The sequence below is a fragment of the Chiloscyllium plagiosum genome, unplaced genomic scaffold (assembly GCF_037043375.1).
Source record: "Chiloscyllium plagiosum isolate Xiang-an unplaced genomic scaffold, Cpla_swu_hap1 HiC_scaffold_12, whole genome shotgun sequence".
Classification (NCBI taxonomy): domain Eukaryota; kingdom Metazoa; phylum Chordata; class Chondrichthyes; order Orectolobiformes; family Hemiscylliidae; genus Chiloscyllium; species Chiloscyllium plagiosum.
In genome coordinates, this window is record NW_028270150.1 from 51285475 (window position 1) to 51303705 (window position 18231).

The 18231-nt window shown below is 43.4% G+C and overlaps 1 protein-coding gene across 5 annotated transcripts in view; it reads left to right on the forward strand.

The window, feature by feature from the left end:
- dcaf6 (ddb1 and cul4 associated factor 6) overlaps positions 1-18231 on the forward strand; it is a 236811-nt gene that overhangs the window by 38310 nt on the left and 180270 nt on the right. For all 5 annotated transcript variants that reach the window (XM_043700884.2, XM_043700878.2, XM_043700880.2 and 2 more), the window contains exons 3-4: positions 4389-4481; positions 12805-12990. In XM_043700884.2, the coding sequence (XP_043556819.1) occupies positions 4389-4481; positions 12805-12990 (279 nt within the window). The remainder of the gene's footprint in view (positions 1-4388; positions 4482-12804; positions 12991-18231) is intronic.

The following is an 18231-nucleotide window of genomic DNA, read 5'->3' on the forward strand; positions in this document are numbered from 1 at the left end:
CAAAAGAGCGATCAGTCAAGGCTGCAGTAGAATTTCTCCTTGTCCTCGGCTGCTGGATCGAGTGTCGGTGAATGTGCGCTGTGACATTGTAGGTCTGAGCAAGGGTAAATCGGAATGTCATGAGGCATTCACTTACGCCACGGCAGGGTGGTGGGGGGCTCTTTGAATTGGTCCACCAGCTCGTTTTTGATAGCGAAGCGTCTATACTATTCACTTCAACCACTTCCAGTAATGATGAGTTCAACTTTCTCATTACTCTTTAGATCAGGAAATTGCTTCTGAATTCTGTATTTGTCGTCTTCATGACAAGTTATTTTGGTGGCCTCTAGTTCTGTTCTCTCCCACGAGAGGAAACGTTCTGGCTCTGTTGGCTCTGTTAAAGCCCTAGGTATTCCATTTTTAGGTCACGTTCAGCTGCCTTCAAATGAAATGATATCTAACCTGTTCATCCTTTCCTTCTAAATATTCTCTGCACCATTTCCAGTCATGTGAGAGTCTTTTCTATGATTTGGTAGCTGGAACTGTATGCTGTACTCTGTTGTATAGAAAATCTTTCACACACGTTTAGCATAATTTCCCTTTTTTTAATCCTATCCACCTCAAAATAAAGCTTTATGCTTTTTTTATATTCTTGATAATCCTTGGAGCAACTTTGTGATTGGTGTATTTGTACTTCATGATCGATTAGTTCATGTTTGTTCTTCTGTTATTAGCCATTCAAAATCTCTGTTTTACGTTTTCCAACTATAACCAGAAGATCCAAGACTTGTTGCAGGCCACCGTGACATGTTTGACTGCATGTTTCGGGTTGTGTAATACCTGCATTGTTTTGATGTGTATCCTGACCAGCCAATCAATTTTGTGATTGATGAACCCATTCTATATGCTGTCCCTGAGTGTATATTGACCTCTAACCATGCACCCACTAAACATTACTCATTAGTTCAGTTCGAACATAGAACAATACAACGCAGAACAGGTTGGCCCTCGATGTTATGCCGACCTGTGAACTAATCTAAGCTCACCCCCCTATACTATCCCAAAATCATCCATGTGCTTATCCAAGGATTGTTTAAATGCCCCGAATGTGGCTGAGGTAACTTACATTGGCAGGCAGGGCATTCCACGCCCTTACCACTCTGAGTAAAGAACCAGCCTCTGACTTAAATCTATCACCTCTCAATTTGTAGTTTTATGCCCACTTTTACAAGCTAACGTCATCATTCTAGGGAAAAGACTTTCACTGTCTACCCTATCTAATCTTCTGATCATCTTGTATGTCTCTATCAAATCCCTTCTTCGCCTTCTTCTTTCCAATGAGTGCAGACCCAAGTCTCTCAGCCTTTCCTCCTAAGACCTGCCCTCCAGACCAGGCAACATCTTGGTAAATCTCCTCTGCACCTTTTCCAATGTTTCCACATCTTTCCTGTAATGGGGTGACCAGAACTGTACACAATATTCCAAGTGTGGCCGCACTAAGTTTTGTATAGTTGCAGCATGACATTATGACTCCGGAACTCAATCCCTCTACCAATAAAACCTAACACACCGTATGCCTTCTTAACAGCGCTATCAAACTGGGTAGCAACTTTCAGGGATCTATGTACATGGACGCCAAGATCCCTCTGGACATCCACACTACCAAGAATCTTTCCATTGACCCAGTATTCTGTCTTCCTGTTATTCTTCCCAAAGTGGATCACCTCACATTTATCTGCATTGAACTCCATTTGCCACCTCTCAGCCCAATCCTGCAGTTTATCCAAGTCTCCCTGCAACATTCTTCCACACTGTCCACTACTCCACTGACTTTAGTATCATCTGCAAACTTACTAATCCATCCACCTATGCCTGCGTTTATAAAAATGACAAACAGCAGTGGTTTCAAAACAGATCCTTGTGGCACACCACTAGTAACCGGACTCCAGGCTGAATATTTTCCATCAACTTACCGCTCGCTGCCTTCTTACAGAAAGCCAGTTTTCTAATCCAAACTGCTAAATCACCCTCAATCCCATGCCTCTGCATTTTCTCCAACAGCCTATCATGTGGATATTATCAAAGGCTTTACTGAAGTCCACATCCACATGCTTGGTCACCATCTCAAAAAAACTCAGTGAGATTTGTGAGACATGACGTGCCCTTGATGAAACTATGTTGACTATCCAGTTGGCTTGGTTGGTTTATGATGCAGGGTGACACCAACAGTATGGGTTCAATTCCTGCACCGGCTGCGATTACCATGAAGTCTTTTCTTTCTCAATCTCTCCCCTAACCCTGAGGCATGGTGACCTTTAGATTATACTATCACCAGTTGTCTGTAGTTTGGTAAGACTAGCACCTTTTTACCCATAACCTGTTAACTCCTTCATCTTACCTTGAATCTCCCACCCCTGAATTGTACCTCATGGTCCTGATCTTAGACCATATCCAACAAAATAGTGAGAAACATAGTCACATTCAACAGATGTTTATTGTAATCATTCACTCAATTTTTTTCAAGTGAATAGGCTGCTGGTCAATTGTCCTGAAGATGCCATGGGAATGTAGGGGAGTTTGATGGTAAGATGGTTTGAATGACAATGAAGCAAGTGTAATAGTAAAAATTCAGAGTTTGAGAAGGTATTTCAAAGAGAAATGGTAGGGATGGTGTTGAAATGTGCTGGATAGGTAAAGAAGTAATGGCCACCATAGGCATGAGTTTAGAGGAGGACTAACTGCAGTGTAGGTGACCAGAAAGAGAAGAGAGGTGAGTGCTTGCAACTGACATTAAAATGTAGCATTAGCCCTGAACATTCCTTTACTTTTGCTCCACAACCAGCCTTGGGAGAGGCTTTGCAGTAAGGTTACAACAAGTAGTAGAAAGTGAGGACTGCAGATGCTGGAGATCAGAGTTGAAAAGTGTGGTGCTGGAAAAGCACAGCAGGTCAGTCAGCATCCGAGGAGCAGGAGGGTCGACATTTCAGGCATAAACCCTTCATCATGGCAGGGGGCTGAGAGATAAAAAGGAGGGTGGGAGAAGGTAGCTGGGAAGGCGATAGGTAGGTGCAGGTTGGGGGGGGGGTGATAGTGATAAGTTGGAGGGGAAGGTGGAGCGGATAAATGGGAACGAAGAAGGACAGGAGGACAATTCAAGAGGATGGTGTCGAGTTGGAGGGTTGGATCTGGCATAAGGTGGGGAAAGGGGAGTTAAGAAACTGGTGAAGTCGACGTTGATGCCGTGTCCAAGGCCTGAAAGGATCCTTCCACATCTGGCAGAGATTTTCCTGCACATCTAAACACCTCATCTATTGTGTCCATTGCACTCGATGTGGTCTTTGCTACATTGGGGAGACAGGTGCCAACTCGTGGAACATTTCAGGGGACATCTCTGGAACATGCACCTAATAACCCCACTGCTCTGTGGCCGACCACTTCACCTCCCTCTACCACTCTGCAAAGGACATATAAGTCGCGGGCCGCCTCCACTGCGAAATCCAAGCCACCTGGCAACTGGAGGAAGAACACCTCGTCTTCTAGCTTGGTACCCTTCAACCACACGTCATCAACATCGACTTCGCCAGTTCCATAATCTCCTCTCCCCCCACCTCATCCCAGATCCAACCCTTCAACTTGGCACCCTCCCTCTTGAACTGTCCTACTTGTCCATCTTCCCTCCCAATTATTTGTTCCACCCTCCTCTCCACCCTATCACGATCACCCCCACCTGCATTTACCTATCACCTTCCCAGCTACCACCTCCCCCACCCCATTCTCCTATTTATCTCACTGTGTTGTGATGAAGGGCTTATGCCTGAAACGTCAACTCTACTGCTCCTTGGATGTTGTCTGACCTGCTGTGCTTTTCCAGAACCACATTTTTCGACTCCACAACCAGCCACTCATTTCCCTGAAGAAATAAAGGGCTGAAAAGAGCAAAAAAATATGCAATTTGAAACAGAGAGCTAGGATGTAAAGCAGAAAAGGAGAGAGGCTGAAGGATACAATAGCATACAGTCAATAGTAGAGAGACTATATTTTTAACCGGCAGTGTGATACAACATGGAAAGTCAAATTATTCAAAGCTACTTAAATATCAGCAATACCTTTATGATTGTAATATTTGCTAATATATGAAATATTTAAACATGTTTTCAGTGTTTGCTTTTGCTACTTTTGGTGTGCAGTCACTCCTTTCTGTGTGTTTATTTTTTCCAGGTCAATTTGCTGCTTTAATTTTCCAACTTAATCTATTTGATCCAATTTTTAGATATTCATCATCTATATATGAATATGTTTCTTTTCAGAAGACCTGTGGATGAATTGATTCTATCGAGGGCTAACTGCATTTCTCTAAAAGTGTAGGAACTATTATTTAAGTGTTTTTTTTTGTTCCATATTTGCAACAGGTAAACACAATTTGCTGGAATGATACAGGAGAATATATTTTATCAGGATCCGATGACACCAATCTAGTGATAACCAATCCATATAGTAGAAAGGTAAATAAAGTGATTACGTTGCAATTTCTGTCATACATAATCAAATATTCAAGTATTGCTGAGAAAAGATACATTTCATCAAAGCTTTTCACCTGTGCCATCAGAATGGCTTTCAAGAAATTTTATGAAAAGTAAACAGTATTTTATGCAGAATGAAAAGTGGTATCGAGTGTTGAGCGAGTGAGCTTTGATCATTAGAGTTCGTGTCAAGAAGAACATACCAGTTAAAAATGATTGACAGTTATACCAAGCTTTGTTAAACAGCTTGATGGGATATGCTATTTGATGCAATCTGGCAGTGTCTGGGGCATATGATCAACATGCTAAACATTACACCAGCACTGAAATGCTTCTGCCACCTTACTAATATGTGTGATAGGCAGATTGTCTCTTTGGCTTGAAGGCAGAAACCGGTTAGGTGCAAGCATCACTTTGTGTTGCTACTGCAAGTGGCTGAATGAAGCAGCTAGCTTTACCGGCTGCTAACCTGTTTGTGATTTCTAGGCTAATCTGAAGTAGATTGGGCACATTTTGCGTCCGAAAATGATGGCCTTTGGCCCGTTCCTTAATTTGGGCAAATGCAATGAGAACTTATCAGGGTAGTCTTTATCTGGCACGTCAAAATCATCCTGTGCAAGATGAAAATTTTGGACAAGATATGTCCTATTTCAGCGTCATTCAAGTTCTGTACCACAAAATGGTTAGATATGAATTTGTGTGTATAAAATAATGCACAGTGAAACATCGATTATGTTCAATTCTTTCTATTTAAAAAGGTGGAGAAAGCCTTATCTTTGTGCCAAAGCAAGGCTTTGTTTCTCCTGCAGCTGTTGCCTAACGCTTGTAAGGAAATTATGTAGTTTTCTTTCTGAAATACACTATTCAGAGCACATGCACTTTCCAAAATTGCGAGATGGCACAATTTAATTCTGCCCAGTAACAGAAGAGAAGCTTTTTAGACCACAATAGAAAGGAATAGAGAAGGCCGTTTGGTCCTCGAGCCTATTCTACCATTCAATAGTATCATAGCTGATCTGACATTTCTCACATCTGCTTTCCTGCTATTTCCCTGTAACCCTGATTCCCCCATTTTTTTCAAGTGTCTATCTATCTGAGCCTTAGACATACACAAGGACTCTGCTCCCATACCTCTGTGGCAAAGAATTCCAAAGTTACTTAACCCTCGGAGAAAAATAATTTGGTCCTCGTTTAGTGTTAAATTGGAGCCCTTTATTCTGAGACTATGCCCTATGGTCCTCGACACTCCCATGAGGGGAAATTTCCTCTCAGTTTTTACCCTGTCAGGCTCCTTAAAAATTCTATATGTTTCAATGTGATCACCTCTCATTCTTCTAAACTCCAATGACTAGAATTCCAATCTGTTTAATCTTTGCTCATAAGGCAAGCCCTGCATTCCAGGAATTAACCTCGTGAACCTTCTCTGAACTGCCACCAATGAAATGATATCTTTCCTCACAGGGGTTGGTTCTGGGTCCAAATCAATACATGATTTGGGTGAGAATATAGAAGGCTTGGTTCGTAACTTTGTGGATGACATGAAAATTGGTGGCATAGTGGACAGTAATGAAGTTTTTCTAAGATTACAGAGGGATCTTGATCAAATGGGTCAATGGCAGATGGAGTTCAATCTGAATAAATGCAAGGTATTGCATTTTGATATAATAAACAAGGTAGGGCTTAAACAATTAATGGGAGAGCCTTGGGTAGTGTTATAGAACAGAGGGACCTAGGGGTGCAGGTACATAATTTTGTAAAGTTTGCATCACACAGACAGGATGGTTAAAAAGGTGTTTGGCATGCTTGCCTTCATTGCTCAATCCTTTGAGTATAGGTGTTTGGGTGTAATGTTTAGGTTGTACAGGACTTTGGTGAGGCCTCTTCTGCAATACTATGTCTGTTTCTGGTTGCCAGAATATTATAAAGCTGGAGAGGGTTCAGAAGAGATTTACCAGAACATGGGCGGCACAGTGGCTCAGTGGTTAGCACTGCTGCCTTACAGCACCAGGCTCCCAGGTTTGATTCCAGCCTTGGGTGACTGCCTGTGTGGAGTTTACACATTCTCCCTGTGTCTGTGTGGGTTTCCTCCGGGTTCTCCGGTTTCCTCCCACAGTCCAAAGATGTGCAGGTCAGGTGAATTGGCCATACTAAATTGCCCATAGTGTTAGGTACATTAGTCAGAGGGAAATGGGTTGGTGTGGACTGGTTGGGCCGAAGGGCCTGTTTCCACATTGTAAGGAATCTTAAAACATTGCCGGGTTTGGAAGGTTTGAGTTATAAAGAAAGGCTGGGACTTTTTCACTGGAGCGTAGGAGGTTGACAGGTGACCAGATAGAAGTTTATAAAATAATGAGAGGTATAGATAGAGCTGATGGTAGTTGACTTTTCCCTAATTTGGAGAATTTCATGATTAGGGGGCACATTTTTGTGGTGAGAGGAGGGAGATTTTAAAAAGATGAAGCAAATTTTTTACACAGAGGGTGGTTTGTGTGTGGAATGAATTTCCTGGAAGTGGTGAATGGAGGTACAATTACAACATTTAAAAGACATTTGGATGGATACATGATTAGGAAAGATTTGGCAGGTTATGGGCCAGGAGGAGGAAGGTGTGACATGTTTAGTTTGGAATTATGTTCGGCATGGACTGAGGAGTCTGTTTCCATGCTGTCTGACTCTATAAAAGGGGCCCAAAACACAGCACTCCAGATGCTCAGTTTCTTGTGCATAAATGGTAAGACTTCCTACAATTATACTTCAACCCCCTTGAAATAAAGGCCAACATTCCATTATCCTTTCTGATTACCTGCTGCACCTGGGTGATAGCTTTCTATGATTCATATACAAGTACCCCCAAGTCCCTTTTGTATCTATCTAAATAATAATCTGTGGATTCATTTCACTTCCAAAATGAACAACTTTGTGTTTTCCCACATTATACAGTTAGTTCTGATAATTCGATAGTTCCGTTCTCATGCAATCTCACATTATAAGAAAATCGCGCAATGGCTGCATCATTTAAACTAATGGGACCGGAATCATGTTATAGCCAATACAGGTAAAGAAAGCTCGCATTCTACAAATAACTGTCTAAATTCTGAATCTCGTTAAAGCCAATTCATGTTGAAGAAACACGTGTAATAGCAGAACTGACTGTAATGGCAGTTGCCAACTTTTTGTCTGCTTTAACTTGACATCACTATCTCTGTAGACTATCCCTCCAACAACTCTCCTTTCCACCTATTTTAGTATTTTCTACTATTTTAGTATTTGCCTATAGTACATTAACTTCCTTCCTCCAGGCCGTGAATATATATTGTAAACAATTGAGGTCTCAATACTGATTACTATGGAACTCCACTGATCATGTGTCACCAACCAATAAAAGAACTCATTATCCCCAATTGGTGTTTCTTGCCCATGAGCCAATTCTTTATCCATGCCAATGTACTTGCACTGTGGGCTCTTATGACTTAACCTTTTGTGAGCTGCCTTGTCAAATGCCTTCTGGAAGTCCAAATGCAACACATCTACAGGTTTCCCTCTGGCCAGTCTGGTTGAGACTTCCTCAAAAAAACTCTATTAGCCTGACTCAATTTCCCTATCATGAAACCATGTTGACTCTGCTTGATTACATTATGATTTTCCAAAAGTTCCAAAGAAGGGTCACTGGAGCTGAAATGTTAACTCTGCTTTCTTTCCACAGATGTTGCTAGACCTACTGAGTTTTTCTAACAATTTCTGATTTTGTTTCTGATTTCTTGCATCCACAATCTTTGCTTTTTTTCATGATTTTCCAATTGGGGTGCCGCAGTGGCTCAGTGGTTAGCACTGCTGCCTCAAGCACCAGGATCCCAGGTTCAATTCCAGCCTCGGGTGACTGTCTGTGTGGAGTTTGCACATTCTCCCTGTATCTGTGTGGGTTTCCTCCGGGTGTTCCGGTTTCCTCCCACAGTCCAAAGATGTGCAGGTTAGTTGAATTGGCCATGCTAAATTACCCATAGAGTTAGGTGCATTAGTTAGGGGGAAATGGGTCTGGGTGGATTACTCTTTGGAGGGTCGGTGTGGACTGGTTGGGCCGAAGGGCCTGTTTCCACACTGTAGGGAATCTAATTAAACATTCTGCTATTACTTCCTTAATTGATTCCAATACTTTTCAAACAGTAGATGTTAAGCTAATCAGCCTATGCTTACCTGCTTTTTGTGCTCCCCCCCTCCCCATTTGAGTAGGGATGTCATATTAACAGTTTTCTGATCCTCTGGTGCTTCTCCAGAATCCAATTATTTTTGGAAAATTACAGCCAATGCAGCCACGGTCTCTGTAGCTACCACTTTTAGGATCCTCGGATGCAAGCCATTAGAGCTAGGGGAAGTTGCCTGTCTTTAGCCTCATTAGGTATCTAATACTATACTGATGGTAATGGTCTTTTAGTATCAGTTAAATGTTTGAAGGATCTTTCCACTCTGTAAAGACTGATAGAAAATATCTGTTATTTTCTTGTTCTCCAAAACTATTGCTTCAGATTCATTTACTAAGGGGCCTATGTCCACTTTGACCTGAGTTTGTTTCCTGGTAACCATCTTTTCCATCCCACCTGTTTCTCTGAAAGGTCAAATATTCTTGAATGTAAAGTCCCTAGTTTTGATTTTGCAACCATATTTCTGGAATGGCTATGAGATTTAATTGATTTTCCTAAGTTTGCCCATTAGTTTTTCTACCTTGTTTTGAGTGCTTTGTGGATTAAGATAGAAAGCCTCTAAGTTTATTTGATTTATCTTTTTCATTTTATACATTTAAATAAGTTCTTATATTCCTCTTTAATTTGCCCACATAGTTTATTTTCCCTGTCTTTATTATCTTTTTAGTCCTCCTTTGATGGATTTGGAATTTATTCCAGTCTTTGGGACTGTCACTGACTTTGGCCTCCTTTTGTATGCTCTTTCATTCAACTTGATACTTTCCTTAATTTCCTTGGTTTCCATGGTTGGTTTATCCCTCTTTACTAGGAATGTATTTCTGCTGAGAGTCATGAATTACCTCTTTAAATGCCTACCACTGTCTGCTTACTGTTACTCCTGCTAATCTATCCACCCAGTTTGCTTTAGTTAAGTCTATCTTCGTTTCATTGTAATACCTTTTATTTCTGTTCAACACAGTTGTTTCTGACCCAAGTTTCTCACTCTTGAACTGAATATTAAATTCTGTCATGTTATGATCACTAATTCCTAAGGCATCTTTTCCTTGGAAGTCATTTATTAAATCTGCCACATTACTGATTACCAGATCCAAGATAGCCTGCTCCCTGCTTGGCTCCATGACCTATTGCTCTAGAAAACAATATTATTCGACTCTGAGTTTGTTGTTGTAGTTACGCTTTCAAACTTGATTAACTGAAGCCATATGTTATCCATATTTATTGCTCTAATCATTTTACATGCTCCTATTATTTGTTAATTTATAACCTTTCCGACAGAATGGCTACTGTTTGGCTATATGTACACTACACAATAACTTCTTTCCCTTGCTGTTTTCCACCTCCATCCAAATGGATACTGCATCATGTGATCATAGATCATCTCTCACAACTGTCCTTTTCTTGATCTACATTCCCTTTGACTTTGAAAATTGCCCTGCAGTACTTATTCACCAATGCGACTAGCTTTTTGCTGACAGCTAGCTTTGCCAAGCTAAATATGTCCCAGTGTTTTCCCTGACCTCTGATAAGAACAAGAAGCAAGATTAGCAATTCAGGTCCTTGACCTTGCTCAGCCATTTAATATGATTGTGGCTAATCTCATCTTGGATTCAACTCCATTTTCATGCCCAACCTCCATCACCCTTCAACCCACTACTAATTAAATATCTAAATGCTCCTTAAATTTACTCAACAACCTAGCATCCACCTACTCTGAGGTAGGAAATTCCACAGGTTCTTGACCTTTTGAGAAGTAATTTCCTCTCGTCTCCATTTAAAATCTGCTATCCTTTATGCTAAAGCTATGACTTCTCACTCTAATCTAATAAGTAGGGAATCTAATCTAATTGCATCAAAGCATTCGGACGTTTCTCTCCATGATAGAACAACTCTTGATAGGAACCTTTTAAGGCCAGATAGGCAAAAATGCAAAATTATAATTCCTTGTGAAGTTTCATGAGATTTGTTGACTCGTGTTATTAATGGCAGCATTACTGAGAAATCCATGGCATTTGTCTTGATCACTGTTGTTATTTAGTGTGCACCATTGCCGTCTTAATTCTGGGTGTTAGAAATAAGTTGTCCATATGCTGCAGGTTGAATTACTGTTCCAACATTGTGTTGAAAAGTTTTTTTTGTTTCAAAACTGAGCAGTCTTGTTTGTGGCTTTATTCTCTTTTGCTATTCTCATCCTCTTTCTGCTCCTAATAAGCTTGTAACTCAATTTGGTAATTTTATCAGGATCAATTATATAAAGTTGGTGGCCTGGTCTGAGATCATAAAATAATTTGGGAGTTTAGCTGCCGACCAACTCCTAGAACTTAGCCTAAGTTCTAACAGCACAGAGAAATTTGTTTTTGAAACTTAATTCACTGCTCCCTACATGGATTCCAGCTAGTTCAGTTGCCTTCCCTGCAGGACATCTGCAGATCAGCACTTCTAAAAGAACACTTGTTTTTATCTGTCATGGCATGGCTTAGAAGAGCAGGAAGTGCGACTAGCAGGAAGTCTATGTTGGTACTGTACAAAACTTTGCTTATACCACAGCTGGAGTAGCGAATGCAGCTCTGATCACCACACTATAGGAAGGAAGTGATTAATGCAGAGAGGATTCACCAGGATGTATTCTGAGATGGAGCACTTTAGCTATGAAGAGAGGCTAGATACGCTTGTGTGTTTTTTCTATAGAGCAGAGAATGTTGAAGAGGATTCAGCTGTATAAGATTGAGGGGCATGGACAGGGTTGATAGAAAGCAGCTGCTTCTCTTACTTGAAGGATCAATAATAAGGGGTCATAGTATTAGAAGGGAATTGAGGAGAGAACGTTCCGCCCAAAGGGTGGTGTGAATCTGAAATGCACTGTCTAGCATTTGAAGCGGGAAACCTCACAACCTTATTAAAAGTACTTGAATGAGCACTTGAAATGTAACATTCAAGGCTATGGGTCAAGTGCTGGGAAGTGGGACTCATTTTAGAGTAGTTTCGTTGGTGCAGATTTGATGGGTTGAAAGGCTTCTTTCAAGATTCTATGATTGAATGTCTGCCCTGTTTCTGCCTCTTTCTCCAACTAGTTGATTCCTAGAACTGCTTTTCAGTGACCTCTGAATTGTCCTGATTGACTTATTAAAAACCGTGATATAAGGCTTTTCCCTGTTGCTGGGCAGAAAGAAGTGTTGCCACCTAACAGCTTTAGAACCTGTATGTTGCTTTTCAAAGAGTACTTCAGCTTGTACAGTAGTAATGGATTTAATTAGAGGATTTCATCTCATGCTGTTTGGCTTAGGTACTAGATGGATTGAACAGTGCTCTCAGTTATGTGATACAGCATCCCGAATTACGGCTGCTGTAAATCAGAGACAAAAATAGAAATTGCTGGAAAAACTCAGCAAGTTTAGCAGCATCTGTGGAGAGAAGTAAGGATCAGTCGACCTGAAACTTAGAGTTAACATTTCAGGTCCACTGATCCTTATTTGTCTCCACAGATGCTGCTAGACCTGCTGAGCTTTTCCAGCAATTTCAATTTTTGTCCTGGACTAGCCTTTTGTCTTTTTGAATCTTTTTCTGATTAATGTGGCATGTCCTTGGATCCAAATCTAGCTACTTGCAATGAAATCTCAAAATCATATTGAACTGAAAGAAAACTGAACATATGAAAGTAGTTGCAGACTTGTGACACAGTAATAATGTCCCTATTCCTGGATGGAGAGGCCCGGGTTGAAGTCGCACCTGCTCCAGAGATGTATAATAACATATCTAAACAGGTTGATTTGAAAAATCAGTAAAAGTTGCAAGTAAGTATTGAAGAGGATTGTTTTATTGTTATCACATTTTGCTGTTGGACATTGATGAACAAAAATCAATATGAAAGTTCTAGATTATTATTTTATGTAATGCCAAGGGATATTTAATGCTATTGAAGTTAAGTAGTTTGAGGAATTTTGTTCTGTGGTAGGTTCCATTAATACATTATATTTTGTACAATACAGAGAATAGCAGGATAAATAAGCTAGTCCTGTGATGCAGTCTCTTTACATTTGCCTAAAGAAAATTTTATTTTAAGTTATTGAACGGAAACTGAGTTTCTCTTTTTTTTCGAACAAATCTGTTTTCAGATTCTATCAACCATTCGCTCAGGCCATCGTGCAAACATTTTTAGTGCAAAATTCCTTCCACACACCAATGACAAACAAATTATTTCCTGCTCGGGAGATGGTGTCATATTTTATACAGACACAGAGCGAGATGCAGAATCAAATCGACAAAGCCAGTTTAACTGCCACTATGGAACAGCTTATGAGGTAATATAGGAATATTGGTGATAATATTGATATCATGGATGAAGAACAACCAAATATGAGTGCTTGATTTGAATAATCTTCGATTTTCAGAAAGGTTCATGTTTGATGCATGTGTGTATCAGTTATTTTTGTGAGCTAAAGTAAGAATTTGTAAGTTAATACTCTCAGATGCACAATGAATACAATAATTGATGTGTCCTGTACCATAGCTTCCTGAACAAAAGTAGTGAGAGCTCTGAAAGGATAGTGAAACTTTTAATGATCCAAAGCATTACTTCAATGTTTCCTTGCCCTTCTAAATGATTAACCAAGCCTGGAATCATCTGACAATCTGTGTGAATGACAGTCTTGCTGTTGACCGCTCTTCCTCCACACACACCCCAAAATTCATTGAGTATTGTTCACGAAATCTATAGTCCTGCTGGGTGCAATTCTGTCTGGAGGATTTTGGTATCATTTTGCTTTTCTACCTGTTGGGTAGTAAAATCCTGACCACAAATGGATAATTGCTCATGATAGAGTCCAAGCATAATTACCCTTGGTGTGTGCTTAATGTACAAAAGGTCGACTAGTGTTCACTATTATTTGTTTCCAATCTCGGTGGAAAGGCTAATAGTTTGTGCTGGAACCAAATGAAAATTTGTAAGCTTAGTACAATCTCCAGCAATTTGATCCTGATCCTGATCCTGATCTTAAAAATAACTGATACAATGAAGGGGACATGGCCCAGCTGTTTAGCTGGGCAGGTCAGTTCAATTCTTGGGTTAGTTGGGATAGGGCCACAGTTGAAATCAGATGCTCTCCCCCTCTTCCTGCCCTTCTGACTTTGTAACCTGAAAGCTTTTCGTGTCAATTTTGCTCTTTGCACTAGGGGGTCTGTTTATTGGGATTGTTACAAGTGTTTTGGAACTGCTGCATTAAGTCAGAATAGCATGTCTGGTTTGGATAGGATAAAATATTTGGGTATTCTATTTTCAGTTCGTTGTGTTTCATTCCGTAATTGTGTAAATAAATTCTGTTTGTTTAAAACTCGGCAGTCTGACCAGCTAACTTACTCTGGGAATATCCACTTGACACTTACCTGAAACAAATAGTAAAGTTACGGTCTGGGCTACCTGCTTAAAAATGTTTTGAGGGGTCAGGCTCTATGACTCTATATTTGGCTCAGTGTCAGCTATTTTTAAAAGCTATTCATTTGAAAAATAATTAGAATCTGTTTCCACCATCCTTTCAGAAAGTTAATTGCAGATTGCAACAGATTGTTACATTAAAAATGGTTCTTCTTTGAAAGTTTACATGTTTCTGTTCATAATAACAGTGTTGAATACACACAGTCTTTGTGCAATATTCCTAAATCCATTGCAAGATGGAACCATATTGCGTCCAGGCATTTAACATTTTTTAGATTTTAGACGATGTATATATTTTAAATTCTGTAGATAGCACCCATGTCATCAAGAAAAACCATCCAAATTTGTAATCTTGGAATGTCTCATGCCCCAGTTAGTAGCTGCAGTGCCTTGTGTGGATTACATTTTCAACACATTAATCGAAAGTGGGTGATATTCACTACCCAAGACATTGAGTAATTCACATAGTGTGGGTTGGTGTCATGTGTACATTAACAATGGTAAGATCTCTTCCCTGCAGGATGTTAATAAACCAACTAAGTTTTTACATCCACCTAACAGCTTTCCAAGTCACTGTTGCCTGTGCTAGCTCACAAATTCCCAAATTTATTGCATTAAATTTTACAACCTGTAATTTGAGTTCATGATCCCTGGATTGCTTTAGCTGTAACATAGTCATTAGGTTTCTATATGCAATAATTATATCCCAACCTCCACTCCTGGCACCTTCCCCTGCAACCGCAGGAGGTGCAAGACTTGTGCCCACACCTCCCCCCTCACCTCCCTCCAAGGCCCCAAAGGAAACTTCCATATCCGCCACAGATTCACCTGTACCTCCACACATATCACCTATTGCATCCTTTGCATCCGATGTGGCCTCCTCTATATTGGGGAGACGGGCCGCCTACTTGCGGAGCGTTTCAGGGAACACCTCTGGGACACCCGGACCAACCAACCCAACCACCCTGTAGCTCAACATTTCAATTCCCCCTCCCACTCCACCAAGGATATGCAGGTCTTTGGACTCCTCCATCGTCAGACCACAGCGAAACGACGGTTGGAGGAAGAACGCCTCATCTTCCGGCTAGGAACCCTCCAACCACAAGGGATGAACTCGGATTTCACCAGTTTCCTCATTTCCCCTCCCCCCAGCCTGTCTCAGTCAAATCCATCAAATTCAGCACCGCCTTCCTAACCTGCAATCTTCTTCCCGACCTCTCCGCCCCCACCCCAGTCTGACCTATCATCCTCACCTTGACCTCTTTCCACTATCACATTTCCGACGCCCCTCCCCCAAGTCCCTCCTCCCTATCTTTTATCTTAGCCTGCTGGACCAACTTTCCTCATTCCTGAAGAAGGGCTAATGCCCGAAACGTCGATTCTCCTGTTCCCTAGATGCTGCCTGACCTGCTGCGCTTTTCCAGCAACACATTTCCATCTCTGATCTCCAGCATCTGCAGACCTCACTTTCTCCTCAAAGATTTCAACCTACTGCGAATCCTCTTACAAGGATGCCTTCCTTGAAGAAGCTCTCTTTCTCCCTCTACAAAGGTTTCAGTGAGTCCCTCTCTCACTGCACCCCCAGGTCATCTCCTCTGCACAGAAGCTCTTCAGCCACATTCTCAAACAGACTCGCTACCACAGCCACATCTCCTTCCTCAGCACCTGCCTACGGAACCGACTGATCCCGCACGGACTCCGGACTACGTTCCGACCAACAAAACTTGGACCCAACCAGGACAACCAGTACCTACAACAAATCCGAAGCCTCCAGCAACAGACCTCCCTCCGGATCCTCCGCTCCACGCTTGCAGCCATGCGCCGCTATATACATTTCCTGCAACTCGACCTACCCCAGCTCAGGACAACACTCTCACAGACCTGTAAAGGACCTCTACTGTTCTTCATCCACAGAAGGATCCATAAACTAAACAAACAGTTCTTCCTGGCCATATCGGAAATCAAAGACAGTAAGTACCAAAAACTTTCATGTACTTACCCCCACACTCCGGATTCCTCAACTGTTCCAGAATCTTCCATCGGCCTCCGAAATCAGTCTGGCGCCATTACGCACGCGGCCGCTACATCGCCGGCTGCAATACCTGCCGCTGCCGCCGATGATGACGTCACCTCCGCCCCCACCGACCTCGCAGACTCCGCGATCGCCGCCCAGACAACTGCCTCCGCGATCGCCGCCCAGACAACTGCCTCCGCGATCGCCGCCCAGACAACCGCCTCCGCGATCGCCATGAAGACAATCGCCGATAGATTCGCGGCTATGGGGAATAACGCTGTCTCTGCGGTCGCCGCAGCCACTTTCGCCCCCACTGACGTCACTATCGCCGCATGTGTCTCCGCCCCCACGCCGATCTCCACGCCTAACCCCGCCCCCCCGGCGAGTTCCGTCACCTCGCCTAACCCCGCCCCTTCGCCGATCTCCGACTTCATGCCTAACCCCGCCCCCACGCCCATCTCCGTCACCACGTCTAACCCCGCCCCTTCGCCTATCACCATCACCACGCCCGAGCCCGCCCCCACGCCGATCTCCGTCCCCGCCCCCAGACCTAACCCCGCCCCACACTCAGCTCCAGCCCCACACCAGGTCCTAACTCCCAGCCCTGCCGTGTTTTCACCATCCCTCTAGACCTACCCCTCTCTGAGGATGAAAGATCAGTCCTCAGCAGAGGCCTCACCTTCATTCCCCTACGCTCCCGGATTGATGAATTCAACACGCGGCGTGACATCGAACAATTCTTCCGCCGCCTTCGCCTCCGCGCCTACTTCTTTAACCAAGACTCCCGCCCACCCTCTGACGACCCCTTCTCCCGCCTCCAACACACCCCATCCACCTGGACACCCCGTGCTGGCCTCCTACCTGCCCTCGACCTCTGCATAGCCAACTGCCGCCGCGATATTAACCGCCACCTGAACTCCCCCAATCCTCTCACCCACTCCAACCTCTCACCCTCGGAACGCGCAGCCCTCCACTCACTCCGTTGCAACCCCAACCTCACTATCAAACCAGCAGACAAGGGAGGCGCGGTCGTAGTTTGGCGCACCGACCTCTACACCGCTGAGGCCAAACGCCAGCTCGCAGATACCTCCTCCTACTGCCCCCTTGACCATGACCCCACCCCCCACCACCAAACCATCATCTCCCAGACATTCCATAATCTCATCACCTCAGGGGATCTCCCATCCACCGCCTCCAACCTCATAGTTCCACAACCCCGCACCTCCCGCTTCTACCTCCTGCCCAAAATCCACAAACCTGACTGCCCCGGCCGACCCATTGTCTCCGCCTGCTCCTGCCCCACCGAACTCATCTCCGCATACCTTGACACCGTCCTGTCCCCCTTAGTCCAAGAACTCCCCACCTACGTTCGGGACACCGCCCATGCCCTCCACCTGCTCCATGATTTTCGCTTCCCCGGTCCCCAACGCCTTATTTTCACCATGGACATCCAGTCCCTGTACACCTCCATCCCCCATCACGAAGGACTCAAAGCCCTCCGCTTCTTTCTTTCCCGCCGTACCGACCAGTACCCTTCCACAGACACCCTCCTTCGACTGACTGAACTGGTCCTCACCCTGAACAACTTCTCTTTCCAATCCTCCCACTTCCTCCAAACGAAAGGAGTAGCCATGGGCACCCGCATGGGCCCCAGCTATGCCTGCCTCTTCGTAGGATATGTGGAACAATCCATCTTCCGCAACTACACTGGCCCCACCCCCCACCTTTTCCTCTGCTACATCGATGACTGTATCGGCGCCGCCTCGTGCTCCCACGAGGAGGTTGAACAGTTCATCTACTTCACCAACACCTTCCACCCCGACCTCAAATTCACCTGGACAGTCTCAGATTCCTCCCTCCCCTTCCTCGACCTTTCTATTTCTATCTCAGGCGACCGAATCAACACGGACATCTACTACAAACCAATCGACTCCCACAGCTACCTGGACTACACCTCCTCCCATCCTGCCCCCTGTAAAAACGCCATCCCATTCTCCCAATTCCTTCGACTCCGCCGCATCTGCTCCCAGGAGGACCAGTTCCAAATACGCACATCCCAGATGGCCTCCTTCTTCAAGGTCCGCAATTTCCCCCCCG